Raw genomic sequence first — 22,409 nt, 5'->3', positions numbered from 1 at the left:
CCTCAGTTCTCTTTTGTGTTGTTTTCCTTGCTGGATTTTGCAGAGTCTCCTTTTCTACTTAGAAATCTTGTTGTAAAGTCCTTTCCAGGACCCTCCAGTAATGTCCAAATACACTTAAGGAGCCATCCTAGGTGCTCACTCTGTTCCTCGTGGGCCTGCTTCACACTGCCTTAACAGACTCAAGCATCCTGGCTGCTAGTTGCAAGCACAAGAAATGCTGCCCGATGGCCAGCCTTAGGGTCAAGCCTGGGATATTCCTACAGATCTGAAGGGGCAGGTCCCAAGACTCCTGGATGCCCATTCAAGGGTAGAGGTCCCTGTTTGAAGAACTACTATGCCAGAGCATTTTGGCTGGGTGGGAGAATAGTGTACATTTCTAACCTGTGTTTCCCACAGTACTTTTTCCAGAGTACCTAAAATGTTGTCAGAACGACAAAGTGTTGACAGTATGACTTAGGATTTTTAAATCTTTATTTGCTCTATTTAGCGAGTAAGGTACATTTACATCAGGAAATCAGCATTAGAGAACTGAAGTTTCACTCTCTCAGTGATAAAGACTGAAGGAAAAAATTATTAAGTACAATGGCCTGCGGTGGCCAGGACTGCTGGGAGGAGTTAATTTTGAACATTAGGTGCTAGTAACTAACAGAAAAATAGCAAATTTTTTTCCAAAGGAATTTATATTCACAGAGTTTCAGAAATAAAATCAAAGGTGTGCTACTCTGAAAAATGTAGATACTCTGTATCAATACGTAGTGAGTGAAAACCATTTATTTTGTGCACCAGTTTTATCACATGGCTTATTTAAACCAATTATTGTGGATTAATATTTTTATCTAAGAATTCAATAGTATACTTTGAAGAAGCAGTTCACAATATTGCAAGCTGAATTAAGTCATATAAATTATTCCTGTATGATCAGAGATGAGATAGTTGCAAACATGGTATAAAGTGCTAATGGTTTATCAGCAAATTGGGGATGATACATGAAATAAAATTATTATTGAGTTTTATTTAGAAAATGACTAGTAAATTGAAATAAGTATTGATAAATTCAGAGCATTTGTTGGCATTTAAGATATAAATCTGTATCATTGAAAATGTTTGGGATTTTTAGCACCCTCTATCAGCTTTGATTGTCCCCTCGCCAAATAATGCAACTTGCACCCATTGCAGAGGATAGTTTTTAATGAGTTTAAAATTGTTTTTTTAGGGCTGGGGATTTAGCTTAGTGGTTCTGCCACCTGCCTTGCAAGTGCAGGGACCCAAGTTGGATCCCGGGTACCAAAAAAAAAAAAATTTTTTTTTAGCAGGCTTTTGCTTTTGTCTCTATTGACTAGTCTAGTTGAGCACAAACTTAAGAACGCACAAATTTGAGAACACTTACTTTACTGAATGTAGATTTGATGGGTTTTCTAATACAAAGTCCTTAAAGAACAAGGTCTTGACCTGAGCATGGGGGTGCACACCTGTAATCCCAGCACTTTGGGAGGCTGAGGCAGGTGGAGTACAAGTTTGACCCATCCTGGACAACTCAGCAACTTGGCAAGACTCTCTCTCTGAGAATTAAAAAAAAAAAAGAATAAAAAGGGAGTCTTGGTATGAAGTTCAGTGGAAAGGCCCTGGGTTCAGTCCCTAGTATAGTAAGTCCCCGACTTAATAGCAGGTTGTGTTCTGAGAGAACATTTGTAACTCGATTCATTGGTAAGTTCAATGAAGTGAGTCTGACTCAGATATACAATGTAAGGCGTAAAGAAACCTAACACACATACAGTAAATCCTTAGCTGTATTATATTATTCTATACTATCACACTACATTAAACAGCACAACTGTGATGGTGTCCACAATTCATGTGAGCTACGTACACAAGTTTGCATCAAGATTTGTTAGTATGTATAAAAGTTCACAACTCAAATGTTTATAAGTTGGGGACCTACTGTATTGCTAAAAAACAAAAAACCCAGGCGTTTGGACGCTGTAGTGTAGGGCCAGTTCTATAGGCCCCTTGGGATTCTTGGTGGTACTCTCTCTTTTTCTGGGATGTGAACATTAAAAGTATGAACTTTAGAGCTGGGCATGGTGGCACAGCCTGTAATCCCAGCACTTGGGAGGCAGAGGCAGGAGAATTTCCTTGAGTTCGAGGCCAGCCTGGGCCGCATAATGAGTTCAGGGCCAGCCTAAACTATAAAGTGAGACCCTGTCTCAAGAAAACTTAAAAAAAAAAAAAAAAAGTATGATCTTCAAATTTACCTTTAAGAATTAAAGTAGGCTCTTAAATTAGCATTTTGGGGCTGTTCTGCATCACTGTTAAGAACTTTCCTGAGGTCTTATTAAAGAAGGAAAAAATTGCACTTGGCATATTTGCATTATCCTGATGAGTGAAGAGCTAAAGGGGTGTGTGGTTTACTTAGGATGCCGAGGAGTTTCCCAATCTGGCAGTTGCATCTGAAAGAAGAGACAGAGTAGAGTCACCGAAATTTCAATCTAAACTGCAGCCACAGGTAATTTTTAGATTGAAACCACAATTGCTATATGCTTACCTTTCCTTGCAAAACTGAACTCTTGAAAAAAAACTACTTTTCAGGCACCTTTGTTTACTGAGATAGGTAATATTTGTTTTGATTCATTCCTTCATGGGCAACAGATCCCATGTGTTGAAACAAAGTTGCTCCCAAGCTAAAACCCTCTGTCCCATTTGTAATGAAACTATTGGTAACTGCAGTTGCTTTGTCAGAAAGGTGTGGACACCAACTGCCTTCTGAAACTTTAATGGAAAGACAGTTGACTCACTTGATTCAGGAAACAATTTCTTTACAAGGTGGTGATGTATGACCGGAAAACTAAGCACCAAACTTTCACTGTAAGCGGTCAGTACAGAAGCCAGTGGGGAGGTGATTGTAACCCAGCCCCTGGCCTCATGGGTTTGGCAGTGAATGGTGAATCATAATTTAGATGGGGAGCATACTTCAGGGCATTTATTCTCCAGTGTGTTTATCATTTTACTTTTTAAAGGATGGAGATAATTTGAAAATAATTTTTACATCTGAAAAAATGACATTCTAAAACCTCAAGTGCTTGTATTATAGTTCCCTCGTCCTCCATCCCTGTAGCAGGTGTCCTTACCTGCCTTTGTTGCACTGGGTGCTCTCCCTGCTGGGAGCCCACAGCCAGTAGGGTTGTTGGTGACAGGGCAGGAGAGAAGGTGTGGAAGTCTTAGAGTAGAGGTCCAGCATGCCTGAGGATGTGTCCCAGGGCTTGCTTCTACATCTTTGTGTGCAGTCTCAAAATTCAAATCACAGGCGTTTTAAAATAACATTTGCTTAGGGTACATCAAACTTCGGGCCTGCATTTGGTATTATCTGCTGGGTGTGACTTGCACTTATGTAGATTTTGGTCCTGTCATTTCATGGAAGTTCGTTGATTCATGTGGGCAGTTAGAGAATGGTGCTAGAGATGATAACCAAGGAGACTCACACATAAACGTTTGTAGCCAATGATTGTATTAGATAAGCCTTGGCATCTAGATATACCCATAGTCACAATGGAGATGTAGACAGAGCTGAAGGTAACTTAATACAAACCCAGTGTTCTAAAAGGAGGAAATAGCTATAATACTGTTGGCATATAAAGTGAGATTGGTGGTTTTTCTTCAGTTATTTGATTTTTTAAAAATATATGACTAGCCAGGCATGGTGGCACACACCTGTAATCCCAGCACCCGGGAGACTGAGGCAGGAGAATCGCTTTGAGTTTGAGACCAGCCTGGGCTTCACAGTGAGTTCCAGAGCAGTCTGAACTACATAGTGAGACCCTGTCTCAAAAAACCAAAAAAAAAAAAAAAAAAAATGGGGCTGGGGATTTAGCTCAGTGGTTCTGCTGCCTGCCTCGCAAGTGCAAGGACCTGAGTTCGATCCCCAGTACCAAAAAAAAAGACTTTTATAGTTTATCATTATAATCTTTTAATTATAATGTAAAATGAAAAAAAGCTCAGTGTATCAAATAGTATTATAAGTAAACTTATGATTTTTTGAACTTTTTAGAATAATTTTAAAAATAGTGGAAAGAAAAGCCAGATTCCAGTGCAGTTGGATTTGGGAGGCATGCTGGCAGCACTGGAGAAGAAGCAGCATGCCCAGCAGGCCAAGCAGTCCTCCAGACCAGTTGTGTTCTCAGGTAGGAGTCTGCCCACCTCTCAGATTATTTTGTAAATATTTTTGTTTACAGACAAGTTAATCATATGTATAATCACAACAATTTGGTACTGACAGGAACTTAGGCCAATGGAGTGGAATTGTGGGTCCAGAGGTAAACCCATGTATCTAGAGCCAGTGGATGTGTTCCAGGGATACCAAGTCCATTAAAAGAACAAAGAAGCAGGCCGGGGATTTAGCTCAGTGGTGCCACCACCTGCCTTGCAAGCGCAAGGTCCCAAGTTCGATCCCTGGTACGAAAAAAAAAAGAACAAAGAAGCTGAGTGTGTGGTGGCACACACGTCTAATCCCAGCATCCAGGAGGCTTAGGCAGGAAGATTGCCGTGAGTTTGAGGCCATCCTGGGCTACATAGAGCCTGTCTGAAAAATCACGAACAAAAACAAAAAAGACACAGAACAGTGTCTTCAGAAATGATTGTGGGGCAATAGAAGTTTTGAGTGCTAGAGAGTGAAGTCAGACCCCTCCGTCACACCATGGATGAAAATGAACTTAAAGTGGATTAGTGAACTTAGTATAAGAGCTAAAACTTTAAAAATTTTTAGGAAAAAATGGGTAAATTTTCATGACCTTATTATGAACATGTCCAACATATGGCCCATCTTTGTGTGCCTTCCTTTGTTGGAGGAATGATCTAGGACTGTGTATAAAATATGTAGTACAATTTATGTAAATAACAAAACTTCTTTAATAGTTATAACAGGAAAAAGCAGCAGACTGCATGTTGGACATTCCTTGATTAGTAACAAATTTAGATGCAGCACTAAAGGCAGACTCAATAAAAGAAAAATAATAAAAATTAAAAGTTAATGTGCTGGGAATTTAGCTCGGTGGTTCCACTGCCTGCCTCACAAGCACAAGGACCCGAGTTCAATCCCCAGTACCAAAAAACAGACAAAACAAGAAAATTAAAAGTTAATAAATAAATTCAACTTTTTTTGTACCAAAAGACTAATTCAGAAAACAGAATGGCAGTTTACAGAATTAGAAAAATATTTATAAATCATATATCTGATAGGATTTAATATACAGATATATGAGAACATTTGTAACTCAACAAAAATGATGAACAGTCTAATTAAAATAGGGAAAGGACTTGAAAAGATATTTCTCTGAAAATATACACAACTGGTCAATAAGCACATGAAAAGATAGTCAACACTGTTAGTCATCAGGGAAGTAAGAATTAAAAACTGTACTGAACCGACACTTCACTTACATGGAGAATTGGAACATGTGCCTTGCCCACAGGAATGTAAACTGTTGTAGGTACTGTGGAACCGTTTGATGGTGCCTCAAGGTGGTAATTGTAATAGTTACCATAGCAGCTGCAGACCTCAGTATTTACCCCCCAAATTAAAAACGGATTCAGACACTTGTATGCAGCATTCATTACAGCATTATTCACACGAGCCAGAAGGTGGAAACAGTCCAACTTGCCCAACTGTTGGTCACCAGCAGGAATGAGTTTTTATACATGCTGCAGCAAGAGTGAAACTTGAAAATATGCTGAGTTAAAAATGCCAGATATTGGGAGACAGATAACTATATGATTCTGCTCAACTGAAACAGCTAGAGGAGGCAAAATCATAGAAACAAATTCGGTAAGAGTTACCCAGGGCTGAGGGAAGAGAAGTTGATGAGTTATTGATTGAGGGAACAAAGTTTCATTTAAAGCATGAAAAATGGAATAGTGGTGATAGTTGTACAGTGTTGTGAATGTAACACATGCTGCCGAACTGTGCACTTAAAGTTAGATAATAAATTTTATGTCAGTATATTTTGCTAATTTATATAAATATGATGATTGAAAGAAACAGATCTTAATACAGGGTGAGGAATTTCTCCCTTCATGATACTGCACCACCGTTATCTCCTTATTTGTGTAAGTACCCTGTGTTTCCAAAGTCTGCTGCATGGATTGAGAAGCTGCAGCCTCAGGGTCCAGTCAGTGCTGATTCCACTCTTCTTTCTGACACATCTCTGAGATCCAAGAGAGGAAGAGCTGACAATAAGTTGTGAGAAGAAGCAGGTGAAGTTGCCACTCCTTGAAGTACTGTTATTTTTTTTTTTTCCTTTTGAAGCAATTTGTTTTTTAGAACACTGCATCTTGTAGAATGAAAAAAGAAGCACCCAAGGAAATTGGTAAAAGGGCCTTCTATGCATCATATTTGCTTGGGTAGAGATTTGTCTTTGAGGTCATGATAGTAAGGAAAATACACCATGGCACAGTGTTTAACTATTTGCGCTCTATCGTATGACTATGCCAGGGACAGCAAACCCTGGCCACCAGGTCCCTGGGTTTTTAAATAAAAGTGATATTAGCACATAGCCACCCCATTTGTTTAAGGATTGTCTATAGCTGCTTTTGCACTATAATGGGGGAAGTGAGTACTACTTACAGGGATTTGCTCCTAAGCCTAGAAATATTAAGCATTTGTCCCTTTTAAGAAAATTTATTGACACTGATCTCTCCGTTTTGATGGATTTTAAAGTAAGTTGTAGACCTCATGATAGTTTTATCTCTGAGCATTACACTGTTCACATCATCAACTGGAAACTTAGTGATGGGGAGTTGAAGGTAAAATATACCTCTAATAAGATGTGCAGGTCTTTTTGGATGGGCAGGGGTGCTGAGGACCAAACCCAGCGCAGTGTACATGCTAAGCCTGCATTCTACTACCAATCTGTACCCCCAACCCTGAAATGCACGATCTTTACACTGAAAAGTATTAGCAAGTCCGTAATTATGTGTAAACTGAACTCCTAGCACATAGAATACCCATAGCAGCATTGGAAGTTTCTACCAGTCCTTCCTGACCTGTCTTGTGCTACTCCTACAGGCAGGTATTTTTCTGCCATACATTAGTTTTGCTGATTCTAGGATTTTCTATGAATGGAATCTCACAGTTATGTGCTCTTTTATATAATGCTTCATTCAGCACAGTATTTTGAGATTGATTCATGTTGTGTATGTCTGTCAGTGCTTCCTATTATTTTTCTTGAAGAGAAATTCATTCAATTTAAAATTAACCCTTAAAGTGTACAATTTTGTGGTGTTTAGTATATTCACTGTGTTGTTTGACCAATACCTGTCTAGTTCCAGAACATTTTTATCCAGAAGAAAATCTGCATCCATGAAGGTGCCCTGTTTGACATTTCATGTAAATAAAGTTTGTCTGTCCTTGGCACAATGTCTTTGACATTCATCTGTGCTGCAGCATGTGTTAGTGGTTCATTGATGCATATGGCTGGATAGTTATTTATAGACCACAACTTGTTTATCTCTTCATTTCTGATGAGTATTTAGGCTGTTTCCACCTTTTTGCTGTTTTAATACTGCTGTGAATATGTTCAAGTATGTATTTGAGTATTTGTTTTCAGTTGTTTAGAGAATGGAATTACTGGATCATGTGGTAGATATTTATTTTGTTTATAAAATTGCCAGATTTTTTCCAAACTGCTTGTACTATTTTATACTCTCACCAGTAATGTAATGTTTAAATGTTCTGGTGGCTTTGTATACAATACCTTAATTTGTTATTGGGATTTCTAATGGAATCTTTTTGGTGGGGTTAGATCTGGGATTTTTTTTGTTTGTAATGTTGAGATAGTCTCTCTGAGTTGCCCAGGTGGGACTTGAGCTTGTGATCCTCCTACCTTATCTTTCCAAAGTGGTGAGATTATGTGTGTGTACCACTATGCCTAACAGATCTACAATATTTTGAAGTAGAAAATTTAAATCTTTTCATGGATCATTTTATAGAAGATACTGAATAAGGTACTTCACAGTTTCCTAAGTAGCTTTCTTAGGGCTAATGGCAGAAGTAAGATTTATATGACTGCTTTATAATGGCCTTTTATAAAGGGCTAGAGTACAACCATAAAATGTGGGTGGATGCAGTGAGATTGGCTGACTGCAGCAGCTGAGGCACCAGTAGACAGCATATTCCTGAAAAGCAAGCTTTTTTCCACCCTGTGTTCCCAGGACCATCTGGGTGCTATATGTTTCAGGCCCATCTGAGACCTACTTCTTAGAGCTATTTGGGAATAAATAGCATTTTTGTTTCTTTGTGGTGCTGGAGATTTAATCCAGAGCCTTGCTGAGCAATGTCTCTGCAGCCTTTTTTTTGGGAGTGGGGGGTACTAGGGATTGAACTCAAATCCTTGCGCTTGCAAGGCAGGCAGTGGAACCACTGAGCTAAATCCCTGGCCCCTCTGCAGACCTTTTATGTTTGAAACAGGATCTCGCAAAATTGCCCAGGCTGGCCTCTAATATTCATTCTTCCTGCGTCATCCTCTAGAGTAGTTGGGATTATAGGCGTGTGTCACCATGCCTGAGGGCTAGGCAGCAAGTATTTTAATAAGAACTGAAAGTATTGTTTTATCTTTGCTTTTCATTTTTTCATGATGGAAATTAAAAAGGTAAAAATACGGGGAATATGATGAACCTTTTTACCAAAGTGTGCCCGTTATCCAGCTCCAACATTGAGGATTTTGCCAATCTTTTCTTTGTAAGTATTTTAAAGCAAGTTGTTACCTACCTCCATGTCATTTTACCTGTACATACTTCGATATGTATCTCTCACAGTTTTGGGTTTTTTTTGTCTTGTTTTTAGTAAACTACCCTGCCATCATCCCATTTAACACTACAGGGTAAAATCTGGAAATATTCCAAAATTTGAAAAACTAAAATCTGAAAGATTTCTTATTCTAGGCAGTTTGGATAAGAGATTCTCAACCCATATTAACAATTATTTATTTCTTATTAAAGGAAAGAAACTTTTTCTGTACATCCATAGAAATTTAATTTGTAACACTAGATGTGGGTTTTCCTCCACAGCAGTTGGTTTTGTTTCTTCAGCAAATGTCCACTGGCCACCCCAAAGTTTTGCCCATGTTGCCATTGACTGGACCAAGTTAACACAGAATCTACAGTTTGAGGGTTTAGTCTCACAAGGTGGATTCTGCCCCCATCCCTCCTCTCGGGGCAGTCACAAATCGCTTGTGACCATCTGGCTAAAATTGGGAGTTCTTAGAACCACCCCTTCAGGTTCCATAGTTTGTGAGAATAGTTTGCAGAACTCTGGAAAACAGTTTGCTTACCAGAATACTGGTTTCTTATAATGGATATAACTCAGGAACAGCCTGATGGGGAAAGTGTGACAGGCAAGGTATGGGAGAGTGGTATGGAGCTGCCCTCCAGGTAGGTACCTCTCCAGTACCTCCATGTTACCACCAACCTGAATGCTCTCCTAACACTGTTGTGAGGGTGTTTTGGGGGGGGGTTATTATCTAGGCACAGACTAAGTTGCTCAGCCTATAGCCCTTCTCCCCTTCCCAGAGGTCATTTTAGGGCTGAAAGTGCCACCTGCTGTCACTGGGTGCCAGCCTTCGATCAGCCAGCTCCCATCCTTGGGCTAACTAGGAATCCCTAGCCACCAGTCATCTCAAAGTAAAATACCACTTTGGTGATTCCAAGAATTTTAGGAGCTCTGTGACAGGAAATGGGGGTGAAGACCAAATATATTTCCTGTTATATAACAATCTAGATTGTAGAATCTAATTTGTATTTAAATGTCCTTGAATGCTTCACAATTTTGGTAATTCTATTCATACCAGGCTTCACAGTTGGCAGTCTTCCCCAAAAGTTGCCCCTCTCAGCTGTTCTCAAGTCTGGTAAAGGCCTGCAGTGCTATTACTGTGCATGGGTGTTTTTGACTAATCCAAGTGTTTGGTGACATAATTACCTGTGGGTAACTTATTGGCAAAGGTAGTTTTTTTCTCAGCACAACAGTTAGCTTTTGGCTTCCTTCCATGGTCACAGCACACAGTACCTTAGCCTGGACATACTTCAGAACAAGCAATTGAGTAACCTCTATCACCTTTAGCAAGTTTGCAAAGAATTCTTCCAAACTATTACTAAATAATGTAGCTAGGAAGAAAAGGGCTAAAGGTGTAGGGAAAGTGGGAAGGGTAGGGGAAAGGTAATAAGGGAAAAGAAAAAAGTATGAGAAAATGAAAAAATGGAAATAAAGTGTTTGTAAAAGTGGAGGAGAGGAGGGGGTTAAGGGAGGGCAGGGACAAGGGGAAAAAATGAGAACCAAGACCTGTCATGTGAAGGTACAGGATCCCAATGATGAATGTAACTGTACTATATACCTAAAATGTACCAATAAACTCAATTTAAAAAAAATAATGTAGCTTCCCGGGAAGCCTCAGGGAAGGGTCTCATTGCATGATATTCACTACTTCATAGAGTATTTGATGTTGAGTGCTTGAAAATTGAGGGATTGTGACATTAGTGACACAAGCCCTATCTTGGGAATGTTGCATCATAAGTCGCAGAGTCCATGATATTCATGGTCATCTTTGGCACTAGGATTTTATCATAATTAGATGTGGAACCAAAAAGGTGGCTAAAGACAAGATTGAGTTTATATTCTGATTCTGTTTTGTCCAGAGTCTGTTTGTAATTTCTGCTTTTTCTGTGGTGTTCCTGTCTGCCGACATTGTAAAATCATCGCTAATGACTGACACACATGCTTCCCAAACAGCCCTTACCCTGTTGGTCAGCTTTCAGGGCCTGGGCCTGGAGTAGGTCAGGCCAGTGGCAGTGTCCTCTGTCTAGCAGATGTGTCCATGAGTTAGTAAAGCCTGAAGCACTATAAGATGGAGAAATTACAGGCACTTCCCAAGTACCCCATTTGGTGTTTTGTTTTCGAGACAGGGTCTTACTGTGTAGTTGAGACTGACCTGGAACTCAGTGTGTAGCCCAGGCTGGTCTCGAACTCACAGCAATCCTCCTGCCTCAGCCTCCCTATTGCTGGGATTACAGGCGTGTGCCACCATGCCTGGCCCTGCCCAAGTATTCTAGGTGGAAACTGTTGGCCAGGCTTCTGACCTCCAGGGCAAGCTGAAAAGAAAAGAGGATGAGGGTACAAGGTGGCTGACTTAGGTGCGAGTTGGACCTTTTACATGGAATTGCACTTGTGATAGGCAATTAGCAAAGGCTGGGAACCCCCACTCAGCAGATTTTTAATACCCTGAAGTGGTGAGAGAATTGAGGTGACTTTTTGGCTCGAGATTCCAGGAGTGTCCAAGTCCTGACCTGCACATTGTCTTCCCTTTCGAGGTACCTAGAGGAAGCATCTTTGTGAGGAAAAATAAAAATTAGCAAAGTGGAATTCCGGTTCCATCTATTGTTAGTGCCTTTTATTGTGTCCAGACAAGGTCAACTAGAACACAACTCGCAGGCTAGGGGGCTTATTCTGTTCCCAAGCCTACGTCAGGTCTTCTGTTAAGTCCTTTTTTCTGAGTGTGGGTCACAAATTCTTTGAATATCTTTCAATTTTGTGTTGAATACTGAATATTTTGGTTAGTATGTTGTAGCAACTCTGGATTCTGATTTATTCCAGCGTAGTAAGAGTGGTGATGGTGTTGTTTTTTATGACTGTCCTGGCCTAAATCTGAAGTCTGTCTATCCTGATAGATCTCTGCTCACTTTTTCTTGTTTTATTGCTTTGCCTTATTTCCAGGGATTTCATTCCTGTGTCTGCACAGCAGAGAGGGCTCGCAGGTTGTGCTCAAGCCTCCACTTTGTTTAGCTAGGTGTGTGGATGGCATATATTCTACCCTCAGGCCAGGTTCAAGCCTGCTGGCTCTCATTTTTCCTGGCCTGCTTATGGGCTCTGTTGTTGACCCAGTATGTTGGTGGCTTGGATGTGCTCTTGCCTGTGCACCATGCACACACACTCAGCCTGCCTAGGCATGTGGAGAGCTTGTCCCTAGAGCAGAGTCTTCTCTTAGAATTCCTGAAAGTCTGTGGCTGGTCTGCCCATCCATTGACCTCAGGCCGTGCTGTCTCACACTCCCTTGTGTGCTGAGCTCCACTCTAAAACAGCGCTCTCAATCCAGCAAGCCCTTTTTTGACAATAACACTGATACTGATGGTTTTTAGGGCCTTGCCAGCTTGTGAAGGAGACCGCACATCACAGAGAGACTAGAGACACCTAATAAAGACCACCAGACTCTTGCTGCTTACCCCTGAGGGCTGGCAATCTCAGGAGCAAACAGTGCTCCAGGGCAGATGTGATTGTTTTTGGCAGTTTTTCCCAACTTTGTGGGCACTTTGAAGGAGGGGATGCTCACCCCTCCTCACTGCCTTCTCTCGGTACTCAGTATAGTGTTTCCTAGCAGCAGGCCATGGGGCTGTAGTGCTGCAGGCCTGGAGTCAGGCTGGCTAGAGTTCCGGTGAGGGCTACACTGGATGGTGCCGCTAGGGTACCAGGCGAGTGAGCAGATGTGACCAGGGGCCAAGCCGCCACCTGTATGTGTCAGGCACCGTGTGGGAATAAGGCTTTGTAGATGCAGGCAGGTGTGCTCTGGCTGTGGTGGGAAGTAGCCTGGGAGGCAGGTAGGATCATCTTGGACAGTTTGGGCAAGTAAAACCTCTGTCATCTCATCACTCTGGGAGGCTGAGGCAACCTAGAACCTGTCTCACAATATAAAGGGGCGAGGTGAGGGCTCAGTGGGAAGGCCCTATGTTCACTGCCTAATACTGTAAAAAAACTTTGCCCTGAAGCAGGGAGTTGCACAGGTAAGTCTTAAAGGGCATACCTGAGTGGCAAAACACATATTAGCATTATTATTTCTAAATTTCAAAACTGGAGGTGGGTAAAATTGGAAAATACCAATGGCTGTTGAAGTGAATGATGGTGAGGATTTGTTATTTGCCATTCTCTTTCCTTTGGTTATGTGTTTGGAAGTTTTCCGAATTAAAAAGTGGGGGGAAGTACACAGGAGGAATTACTGTGTCCTCGAAACAGTTAACCAAGGTTGGAAGTGTTGATCACGAGTGCCTATGATGAGATTTGAGAAAACCTGCTTATATCATCTGGCAAACTCGGGAGAACCAGCAAGGAATAGATAAGTTTGTAAGAGCCTGATAAAATAGCTAGATAAAAGGTAAGCATACAGAAACCAGTAGCCAGCTTCTATCATGGCCATGCTGCCTGACAGTGTGGTAGAAAGGGACTGAGGCCCAGCATGAAAGGCAGTTACAAACCACCTAGAATATCGTGGGTAAAAGCTGTGATCTGCACACCGTTTGACCTCAGAGAGAAACTGAAGATTTGATTTTAAAGTTAGAATGTTGGCTTTCCCAGATTAATTGGTATGTTTTTAGGGTTTTCTAAAAAAGATAGTAAATTTCATTTAGAATCACTGCCAGAGATAAGAGCTGTTTGAGGAAGATGAAAAGGTTGTCAGGTCAGGCTCAGGCAGCACTGGCGACTCCTGCAGACCTCTTAGGTAGTTGAGGCCTGAGAGCTGCTCAGGGCCCTTGGTAAGTGACCTGTGACACATGTGTTCCACACTGTTGCAGTTGGAGCAGTGCCCGTCCTTTCCAAAGAAGCCAGCTCCGGGGAGAGGGGCCACCGCTTCAGTCAGGTGAAGACTCCACACAACCCCTTGGACTCCAGCGCCCCGCTGATAAAGAAGGGGAAGCAGAGGGAGGTCCCCAAGGCCAAGAAGCCCACCTCACTGAAGAAGGTGTGTAAAGCATTTCCACAGATGAGGCACTGAAAAGCAGATCATTGCACATACCCATGCTGACATCTCCCAGCTCTTAGATTCCCAGATTTTCAGGTTTATATCGAACATGTCACATCCAGTTGTGTGTTTGTCTCTAGCAAACAATCCCTCACTCTCCCAAGGAGACAGAGTATGGGAAGCAGGGATTATTTCAGCCATCTGCAAGGGAAATGTGTTTTTTTCCACTTTGTGGTGACAGGACCAAAGACTGGAAAGGGGAGAGTTACATTTCCCTCATACTTTGTGCCTTTGCCCCACGGCTGGTAGTCTGCGTACACTTACTTGGATCTCATAGCCTTGTGTGTCCTTGGTCTCCACTCAAGAGGCCATGACTATGGGGCCACAGAATTGGCTTCAGAGCCCAGGGTTCTCTGCCTGCTTTGTACCATACCAATTTGCCAGTTCTCTGTTGTCCCCGCACTGTCCTACTCCTGAGGCACAACCAGGCATGTTCAACAAACTGAAATCACGCAGCTGATTTTGTTGAGGAATTTATCTTTTAGGTACTGGTACTTAGGCATTTTAATCATTTTTTTAATTTGGAAGATTATTTTGAAAGAACGGGAAGAGAGAAAGCAGCAGAGACTCCGAGAGAATACTCTGAGCCCAGCTATGGCCAGTGATGAGGCACAGGATGCAGAGAGCGGTGCTGAGGAGCAGGCCGGCAACCAGGCTGGCCCCACAGGTACCTCGGGGTTTCTGTGTTTTCATCTAAAGGGTCCCTGAGGTGGGAGCTGCCATGAACACAGCACACTGTCGGGGAGAAGTGTGGCCAGCTTCTGGTCACATGCTGGTCAGTGCTGAGCATGGGTTGCAGTATTCATACTCCAGCTGTGGGGTGAGAGGAGTCCAGGGATGGAGTGTGGTGTCCAAACCTGGTTCTGGGTCTTCAGGGGTCAAAGGAGATGAGCCTCTGAGTGTGATCCATCCATGTGGCACAGGAAGCGCCTATGACTGGAAGTGGCTGTATTTGTGAACACTAGTAACAACAGCTTGCCAGGAGGTATAGGAAACATGTCATAGAAACTAATACGTCTTTTTTTTTTTTTTTGGTAGTGGGGCTTGAACTCAGGACCTTCAGCTTCCTAGGCAGGCACTGTGCCACTAAGCTAAGTCCCCAACCCCCTAATGTGTCTGTTTTGGGCTTCATAAAAGTCTCCAGGGCACAAGGCAGAGCTTATGGACTTACTGCAAAGGAATCCAGCACCTGGATGGGGAAGCAAAATAATCCAAACCCTTCTCCTGTGCCATGCCACACAGCTGGCCTCCTATCTGACTGTCATTGCTGTGTAGTACTCAGGTGGATGGATAGGCCAGGGCTGGGGTGGGCATGAAGGCAGTTTCTAGCTCAGGCTGTTAGAAGGACACAAGCGCATTCATCTGGCATTTTCCGTGGTAGCAGTATTGCATTAGTAGGTCTTGCACAGGTTCCCTGGTGTCCTCCCTGTTCTACCCCAGCCTGGGGAGAGGTTGAGACTTTGGTGCTCCTGTCCTTCCTGCCCTGGGTATTGTCTTTTTTGAGCTTCACTCCAGCAGGTGTGGCTGTGTTCTTGAGTTTCTTTCTCTCACGGTCTAGGGAAGCAGCCATTTGGGGATGGCAAGCTGTTACTGAACCACACCATATGTTAAACATACCTCTATTGTTTGAGGCACTCATAAGTTTTTTTATTTCTTGTTTTTTCTTCTCCTTGCTGGGGATAAACCCTAGGACCACAGGCATGCCAGACAAGTGTCCTACCACTGAGCTGCACTCCCCACCCCAAGTGGGAGTTCAAATGTTAGAGTTCAGTTCATGAGGATTGTTTAAAAAAAGAGTATCTTCAACCATTTAAGTATAAAAGCTTGGAACTGTAGCCCTGGGTTTTTTTGTTATTGTTGTTGATGTTGTTGTTTTGGTTTTTTTCATTGTGTTTGTTGGTACGTTTTAGGTATACAGTACAGTTACATTCATCATTGGGATCTTGTACATTTACATAACAGATCTTGATTCTCATTTTTCTCCCCATTCCCCTGCCCTCGCTTCACCCCCTCTACCCTTCCCTATTTATAAAGACTTTGTTTCCAGTTTTTCCTTTTCTCATATTTTTTATTTTCCCTTATTTCCTTTCCCCTACCCTGGGAAGTGGGAACTTCCCCTACACCTTTAGCCCTTTTCTTCCTATTTCACATCATTTATACAGTTTGGATCTTATTTACACTTTTAGTTTTTCACACTAGAGAAACTATTCAGTATTTACACATGTGTGTCCTGTTTATTTTACTTAAGAGTATGGCCTCAATATGCATCCATTTAGCCCTGGTTTTTAAAACTTTAAAACTGGGACGTTGGGCCGGGGATTTAGCTCAGTGGTTCCACTGCCTGCTTTGCAAGCACAAGGACCTGAGTTCCATCCCCGGTACCAAAAAAAAAAAAAGACAAAAAAACTAGGACTTTTTCAGATCAAGTTCCAGAATTACAAGATAAATATGACCAGTGAACTATACCCTTGAAGGTGGTCAGAATGGTAATTTTCCTGTGTAAAAATGAATGAATAAATAGACGGAGGGGAAGGGGGAGGCCCATGACCTGGAAGACCTGTCAGCTTTTCTGCTTCCAGAGGCTATGTTAGCTGCCCACTCTGCTGCTCTGCAGCACTGTTGGGAGAACGGCACTGGTCACATCAGTGGGATGGACATGGGCCATCACTAGGTGTCAGTCTTCACTGTACCACGAGCCCCTGCAGACAAGTACAGTGACTTTTTCATCCCTGAAGTTTCAGGGGGAGCAGAAGAATTGGCCTCCTCCACTCCTGAGGTTGAAGCCCAATCAGAAGAGCCACTTGATGCAGAGCTCCAGAAGGATGCTGAGGCCTGCCAGCCTGCATTGGACCACGATAGTTTACCCAAGATTCACAGCCGCAGATTCCGGGAGTGAGTGAGCACTTGCCTGCTGGGGCCTGGGAGAGGCAGGGCACTTAGGTTGGGTTTGGTACTGGTTTCTCTCCCCTTTTGTGCATAGCACCATAAATCCAGGTAGGTAGACCATTCTGCACTTTAGTCCTCCAGGTTAAAAGTAGTCAGGTACCCAGTTAAGGGTGTTGAGGGGTGGCCTGGTCTTTGTGTTTGTCTGTCTTTTGTGGTTTCTTTCCTGTCAGTGATGATAGAAGAGATGCCCTTGATTCAGGATTTGAGGGTGGATGGGTGGTGAGGTGGCAGTGATGTCATTTAGGTCCCTTTCATGATTTCATTTTCTGTACAAAGTGCTTAAGGGCAAGATTTCTTTGACCCTGTTTGCCTGCTCTTTCTCCCCTTCCCACTTCTCTTCCTGGGTAGTTCATGCAGGGGTTTGTATTCAGAACGGGAAGATGCACTGGGGAGTGGCTAAGGCAGTGACCTGTGCATGCCGCAGTGGATAGATAGCAGGACCCAGAGGTGTTTGTCCTGTTATGATTCAGAGCCAGGGACAATGCCTCAGTCTTTACCTTTCCTAGAATCATTCAGGAATTCCAGGATTTGATGAGTGTTACTACTGTCCCTGTGACTTCTGTCTGATGCTGTTTGTGTCTCTTCTTCCTGGGGTGGACGGTCACAGGGCCAGGGGCCAAGTTCTTGGTGTCTGATGTGTTCCCTTCAGTTACTGCAGCCAGATGCTCAGTAAAGAAGTGGATGCCTGTGTCACGGACCTACTCAAGGAACTGGTCCGTTTTCAAGACCGTATGTACCAAAAGGATCCAGTCAAAGCTAAGACCAAACGCCGGCTTGTGCTGGGGCTAAGGGAAGTTCTCAAACATCTCAAGCTCAAGAAGCTGAAATGTGTCATCATTTCTCCCAACTGTGAGAAGATACAGTCGAAAGGTAATACACCATGTTGTCCTGTGGCACATGGGCCCCTGTGGCAGCGCACAGTGTGCCACCCTCACAATCAGGGACCCAGTCCACACCCCCACGGGCTTCAGCAGCTTGTTTTCAGCTTTGTGTCATAACCTGAGTGACTGTTTCCCAGATGCATTGCTCACTGGGTGCCTCGCTCTGAATCAGGCCAGCAGTGCATCCTGTACAGGGTTCCCACCTGGCCAGCAAGGAAGGAAGGATATGCCACTGATGTGCAGGTTCCACTCAGGAGCTAGGGAGGGTCACTGGCCACTCCTGCCAAGGAGATGACATGCCAACAGTTAAACCATCCTGATAACAGACTACCTGGGGCTGTTTAGTGTGTAAATAACTCAATACCAGTGTGGCTTTTCTGAGTACTTTACCATTTTACCCAGGCTAGAAGGTGCTTTTTGTCGGTTGGTGGATGTGACATAAGGTGACAGTGAACCCTCGTTTGTGAGGCTCCTGTCTACCTTGTGTTTAAGCTGTCTTGGCTCTTGGAGGACTTGGCCATCTGCATTATGTCCCCCCTTGCCTATGGCGCCAAGCTGGGGTGTGGCTCACTGGTGACCCCTTGTCTACCATATGCTGGGCTTTGGGTTCCACCACAGCACTGCATGATGGAAGTGGTGGTCAGGAACAGAGTAGCTGTGTTCACACATATCCCTGCTTTGGCTCGTCAGCACTGAGCAGAGGAGGGAGTATCTGTGAACACATCAGCCCTTCCTTGGCCCTGTTGCTTTCTGTGCTGTGTGAATGTCAGCTCAGTCAGAGCTTCACTTTGAGGGAACAAGTCACAGTCCTGGGGCTGAGCCCAAGTGGTTATCTTTACAGTTTGCACTTCGTGTCTGACACCAGGAGGTTTTCTGGCCTCCCGTGGCCCAGTAGCAGCAGTGGACCTCCTTGTGCCTGGCTTGTCCTTGTGCTTGCTTAGTGCAGGTACAGTGTTACTGCTGGCCTGAACAGGACAGGATTTCAGTTACCTGTGCCTCTGGCTATGTGTGTGGCAGTACCCAGAAGCCTTTCCAGGTCACTGGAGAGAACAAGCAATTTGTTTTGTTTTGTTTTTCTTAACGTTGTGAATCTGTATAGCTGAAAGGGTCACATAGTTACACAGGGTTTGTTTAGGGAGAAGGAAGCTGTGCGTTTCTGTCTTTCCCACACACCTCCTTCACCAGTTAGCACATTAGCTAGTTTAGCGGTGTTTCCTTCCATAGCCTCAAGTATATTATATTTCTTGTGAGCTACTGCTTGATCATCTTCACTTCACTGCTTTCCAACAGAAAAAGTGGTTTTACTCATCCCCAGGCATCCAAATGCTGGGATTCTTTTGTGGTACGCCACACCTCAATATTGGGAGCTGAACCTAAAGCCTTTGCATTGAGATACGTACCTAGCCCCATTTTTTATATTTTTTATAATTTTTATATTTAATTTTTGAGAAGAGGTCTTGCTGTGTTGCTCAGGCCGGGCTTGAACGTGTAATCCTCTTGTCTCAGCCTCCCAGAATGCTTAGTAGTTAATTTTGTATACACTTAACATTAACCAAATTTATAGCCTTAGCCAGCTGCCTCAGAGCTTTCAGACATTTGGATGGGGGTTACATGTTCTAGCTCCTCCTGCCTTTTGTGCAGGTGGTCACCCGCAGGTTGTTTGCTTCCGCTTTGTTCTGTTGGAGTCTTGGGATCTTTGGTCTGTGTCCTTGTTTGCTGGAGCATGTCTCCTCTGTGGCCCTAGGTCATCTGCAAGTCCCAGTGTGTGGTTGATGTCCCAAGGCTGTAAGTGGCATTGTAGGGTGGTGGTGCTTAGACCTGATCATCATCAGAATCACGCAGAAGGCTGGTGAAGCAGAGACTGTAGAAGTTATGCCTGGGCAGGTCTGGTGGGCCCAGGAGTCCGCACTTCAGCCAGTTCCCAGTGATGCTGCCCAGTAGAAGTCACCTGAAAAAGCTCACCACGGGGTAGGGTGGTTGGCTGCTGCCTTGATGGAAATGCCCTGAGGATGGCTGTCTCCCCCTCGGAGGTGGTCACATGCCCTAGGAAGGCAGGCTAGGCTCTTGACCTCTACCATGTGAGCCTGTCCTCACTCCCACCATCAGAGGTGTGGGGTGTGGGACCCGGGCATCTGGCCCCACCTGTCTCACCTGAGGGCTGTGGCTGGGGAGCTGGACGCCTCCTCACTTCTGTCAGCTGGTCCTGCCCAGCTCTCCTGTGCTGCCTTTGCCTGAGCTTGGGGCACCCAAGGTCCAGGTCTGGCTGGCCTAGCCTTTCTCCACTGTGGCTTAGGTCATTAATCTAGCTCAGTTGTCCATGCACATTTCTGCTTCTAGAACTCTCATCTTCTTCCAGGGATTCATGTCTAAACAATAAAAAGCTGGATGTGCCATCCTTGGTTCATAGTCCACTGCCCTCCTGGACATAGCTTGCCCTTCTCTGGTGAAGGCTGGTGTTCTACTTGATTGGCATCTTGAGGATTTGTTATGCACTTGAAGTATAATTGTTCAGTCATCAGTTCTACTTTTTCTGCTTTGAGGCATAAGGGATTTGATTATGTACCTTACAAGCAATTGTTAGTTGGCTAAAATAGCCAACAGTTTGTCATTTTACACATAGTTAATGATATGGTCTTGAACCATATTAAGGTGAACTGCATTTGCCCAGAATGGCATTTTACTTAGTAGTTCCAAATTTAAACTTGTAAGATTGTTTATCAGGGCTGAGCATTTTTCTTGCTTATCTGAGCTCCCTATGACACCCTAACCAGTCAGCCTTGGATTGAGTATGCTTTCTGCTCTCAAAAACCATTGCTTTGAGGTGGTTTGAGCAAAGCAGCTTTGACTTTGCTGCTTGTGTTGGGGTCCCTATGTCCCTCTGTCTCAGTGAACCAAGAAGACCTACGCACCCTAGCAGGTAGCCATGTTCACCACTGTCATTTACCTTGGTGGAAAGCTGTAGAGCAATAGCAGCAAAGGGAGAAGATACAAGGGGCAGAGCCAGGGAGACCAGACATTCACGCACCCTCTGCTGGGCAGATGTCAGAGCTCTCCATTGCAGAAGGGAGGAGCTGGTAGTTGCATAACCATATCACCTGCACATAGTAGAGGCACTGCGAGCCAGTTATCAGCACTGCAGCTGCACTCAGAGCCCATCCTAGAACTCTCAGCCCTTCAGAGGATACAGATGGGCCTGCACTGTTGGGGTTCTTCACACTGCATTGGAGCCCAGGCAGACACTGGCAGAGGGAGACTCTCCGGTGGGAGACACACATCAGACATTAATGGGACTTAACCTGTTTCTCCGCTGAAAAGGTCTGATTGCAGTGTTTTACCCCTTACCTCTGCCCAGTCTGCCCTTTGCCAGCATGTGCAGAACTGGAGTGTTTCTTCCAAATTCACGTCCACTGAGAGGGCTTCCTCATCACTGGCCATGTCTTTTGTAGGCAGGGTGTGCAGAATTAAGGACTGTAGGCTTCAGAGTTAATCTTCGGCGTAGTCAGTGACACACACACAGAGGCAGGGTGTACAGAATTAAGGACTGTGGGCTTCAGAGTAATCTTTGGTGTAGTCAGTGACACACACACACACACACACACAGAGTTAATCTTTGGTGTAGTCAGTGACACACACACACACACACACACACACACTCACACTCACACACTGTCCAGATCCCATGGAGTAGGGCAGGACACGCCTTTAACAAGTCTCTCGAAAGAGATGAACAGTGTGCAGTTAGATTCCCAGAGATATTTTGCCGGTTGTAAATAACTGTAGCAGACACTTGTCTTTCTTACAGTTGTTTTGGGAGAAGCATGTATCTTCCGTCCCTGGCCTTGGCGGGATGGGTATCAGTGACTGAAGTCCATGCCCCACTGGCTCCCATGGTGGCCTGCAGCTTCCACCCACAGAATTGCACCACCCTCTTGGGGAGTTGATTTACATTTTTCTTAGGTGAGACTGTCAGCATCTTTTCACTTAAGAGCTTGTTATTTTCTGTTCATATTCTTTGCCCATTTGTCTTTTGGGAAGGTGACCTTTTTATATTGACATGATTTGTACCTTTTATAAGAATAAGGTAGTTTGGGCTGGGGATTTAGCTCAGTGGCACCATGCCTGTCTTGCAAGTGCAGGGTCCTGAGTGATCCCCGGTACCAAAAAAAGAATAAGGTAGATTGTAGGGTAATAGTTGCAGATATTTTTCTGGTTTTTCATTTGCCTTTGAAACTTTTTAAAAACTTGATATATATTGTAAATAGCAGTATTTTTCATTCTTCTTTTGGGGCATCTAGGTTTTTATTTCATTTCTCAACCTTCCCCGGTACAAGGTTATTACAGAATTTTAAAAATTGTTTTTCTCCAGGCTTTTCAATGTATTTATATGTTTAGGTAGACTACAGTTCAGTGTAAGATGAGAAAATGAGTCTAGCTGGATCTGTGCTGAGGCCTGCCCCTCTGCCCCAAGGTCTTGTCCCCCCACTGAGTGGAAGTCATTCCTTACAAGCTCACTTTTCACACTTTCCATTCATTCCTGAACTCTTCCTGTGAACCTGCATCTCATTAGTAGTGTTACTGCTTTATAACAAGCTTGAAACCTGATAATACTAGCCTCATATTTTCCTTATTTTTCATTCTAAGAAATCCTGCTTAGAGCCGGGGATTTAGCTCAGTGGTTCCACCGCCTGCCTTCCAAGCACAAGGTCCTGAGTTCAGTACCTGGTACAAAAGGAAAAAAAAAAAAAAAAAAAAAAAACCT

At 43.6% G+C, this 22,409-nt stretch overlaps 1 protein-coding gene across 7 annotated transcripts in view; it reads left to right on the top strand.

Annotated features, from left to right (window-relative positions):
• Secisbp2 (SECIS binding protein 2) overlaps positions 1–22,409 on the top strand; it is a 40,227-nt gene that overhangs the window by 14,923 nt on the left and 2,895 nt on the right. For 4 of the 7 annotated variants that reach the window (XR_777007.3, XM_010607593.2, XM_019205056.2 and 1 more), the window contains exons 9-14: positions 2,414–2,503; positions 4,043–4,175; positions 13,597–13,763; positions 14,352–14,490; positions 16,559–16,715; positions 17,419–17,639. Coding sequence is in view for 6 of the 7 variants with exons in the window: in XM_010607593.2 (XP_010605895.1) it covers positions 2,414–2,503; positions 4,043–4,175; positions 13,597–13,763; positions 14,352–14,490; positions 16,559–16,715; positions 17,419–17,639 (907 nt within the window). In the remaining variant the exon portion in view is untranslated. The remainder of the gene's footprint in view (positions 1–2,413; positions 2,504–4,042; positions 4,176–13,596; positions 13,764–14,351; positions 14,491–16,558; positions 16,716–17,418; positions 17,640–22,409) is intronic. The other 3 variants (XM_033756461.1, XM_010607592.2, XM_010607591.2) reach the window with 2 other exon arrangements.

Source organism: Fukomys damarensis, unplaced genomic scaffold (genome assembly GCF_012274545.1).
Source record: "Fukomys damarensis isolate Sample0158 unplaced genomic scaffold, DMR_v1.0_HiC HiC_scaffold_27, whole genome shotgun sequence".
Taxonomy (NCBI): domain Eukaryota; kingdom Metazoa; phylum Chordata; class Mammalia; order Rodentia; family Bathyergidae; genus Fukomys; species Fukomys damarensis.
This window is presented reverse-complemented; position numbering and strand designations above follow the sequence as displayed.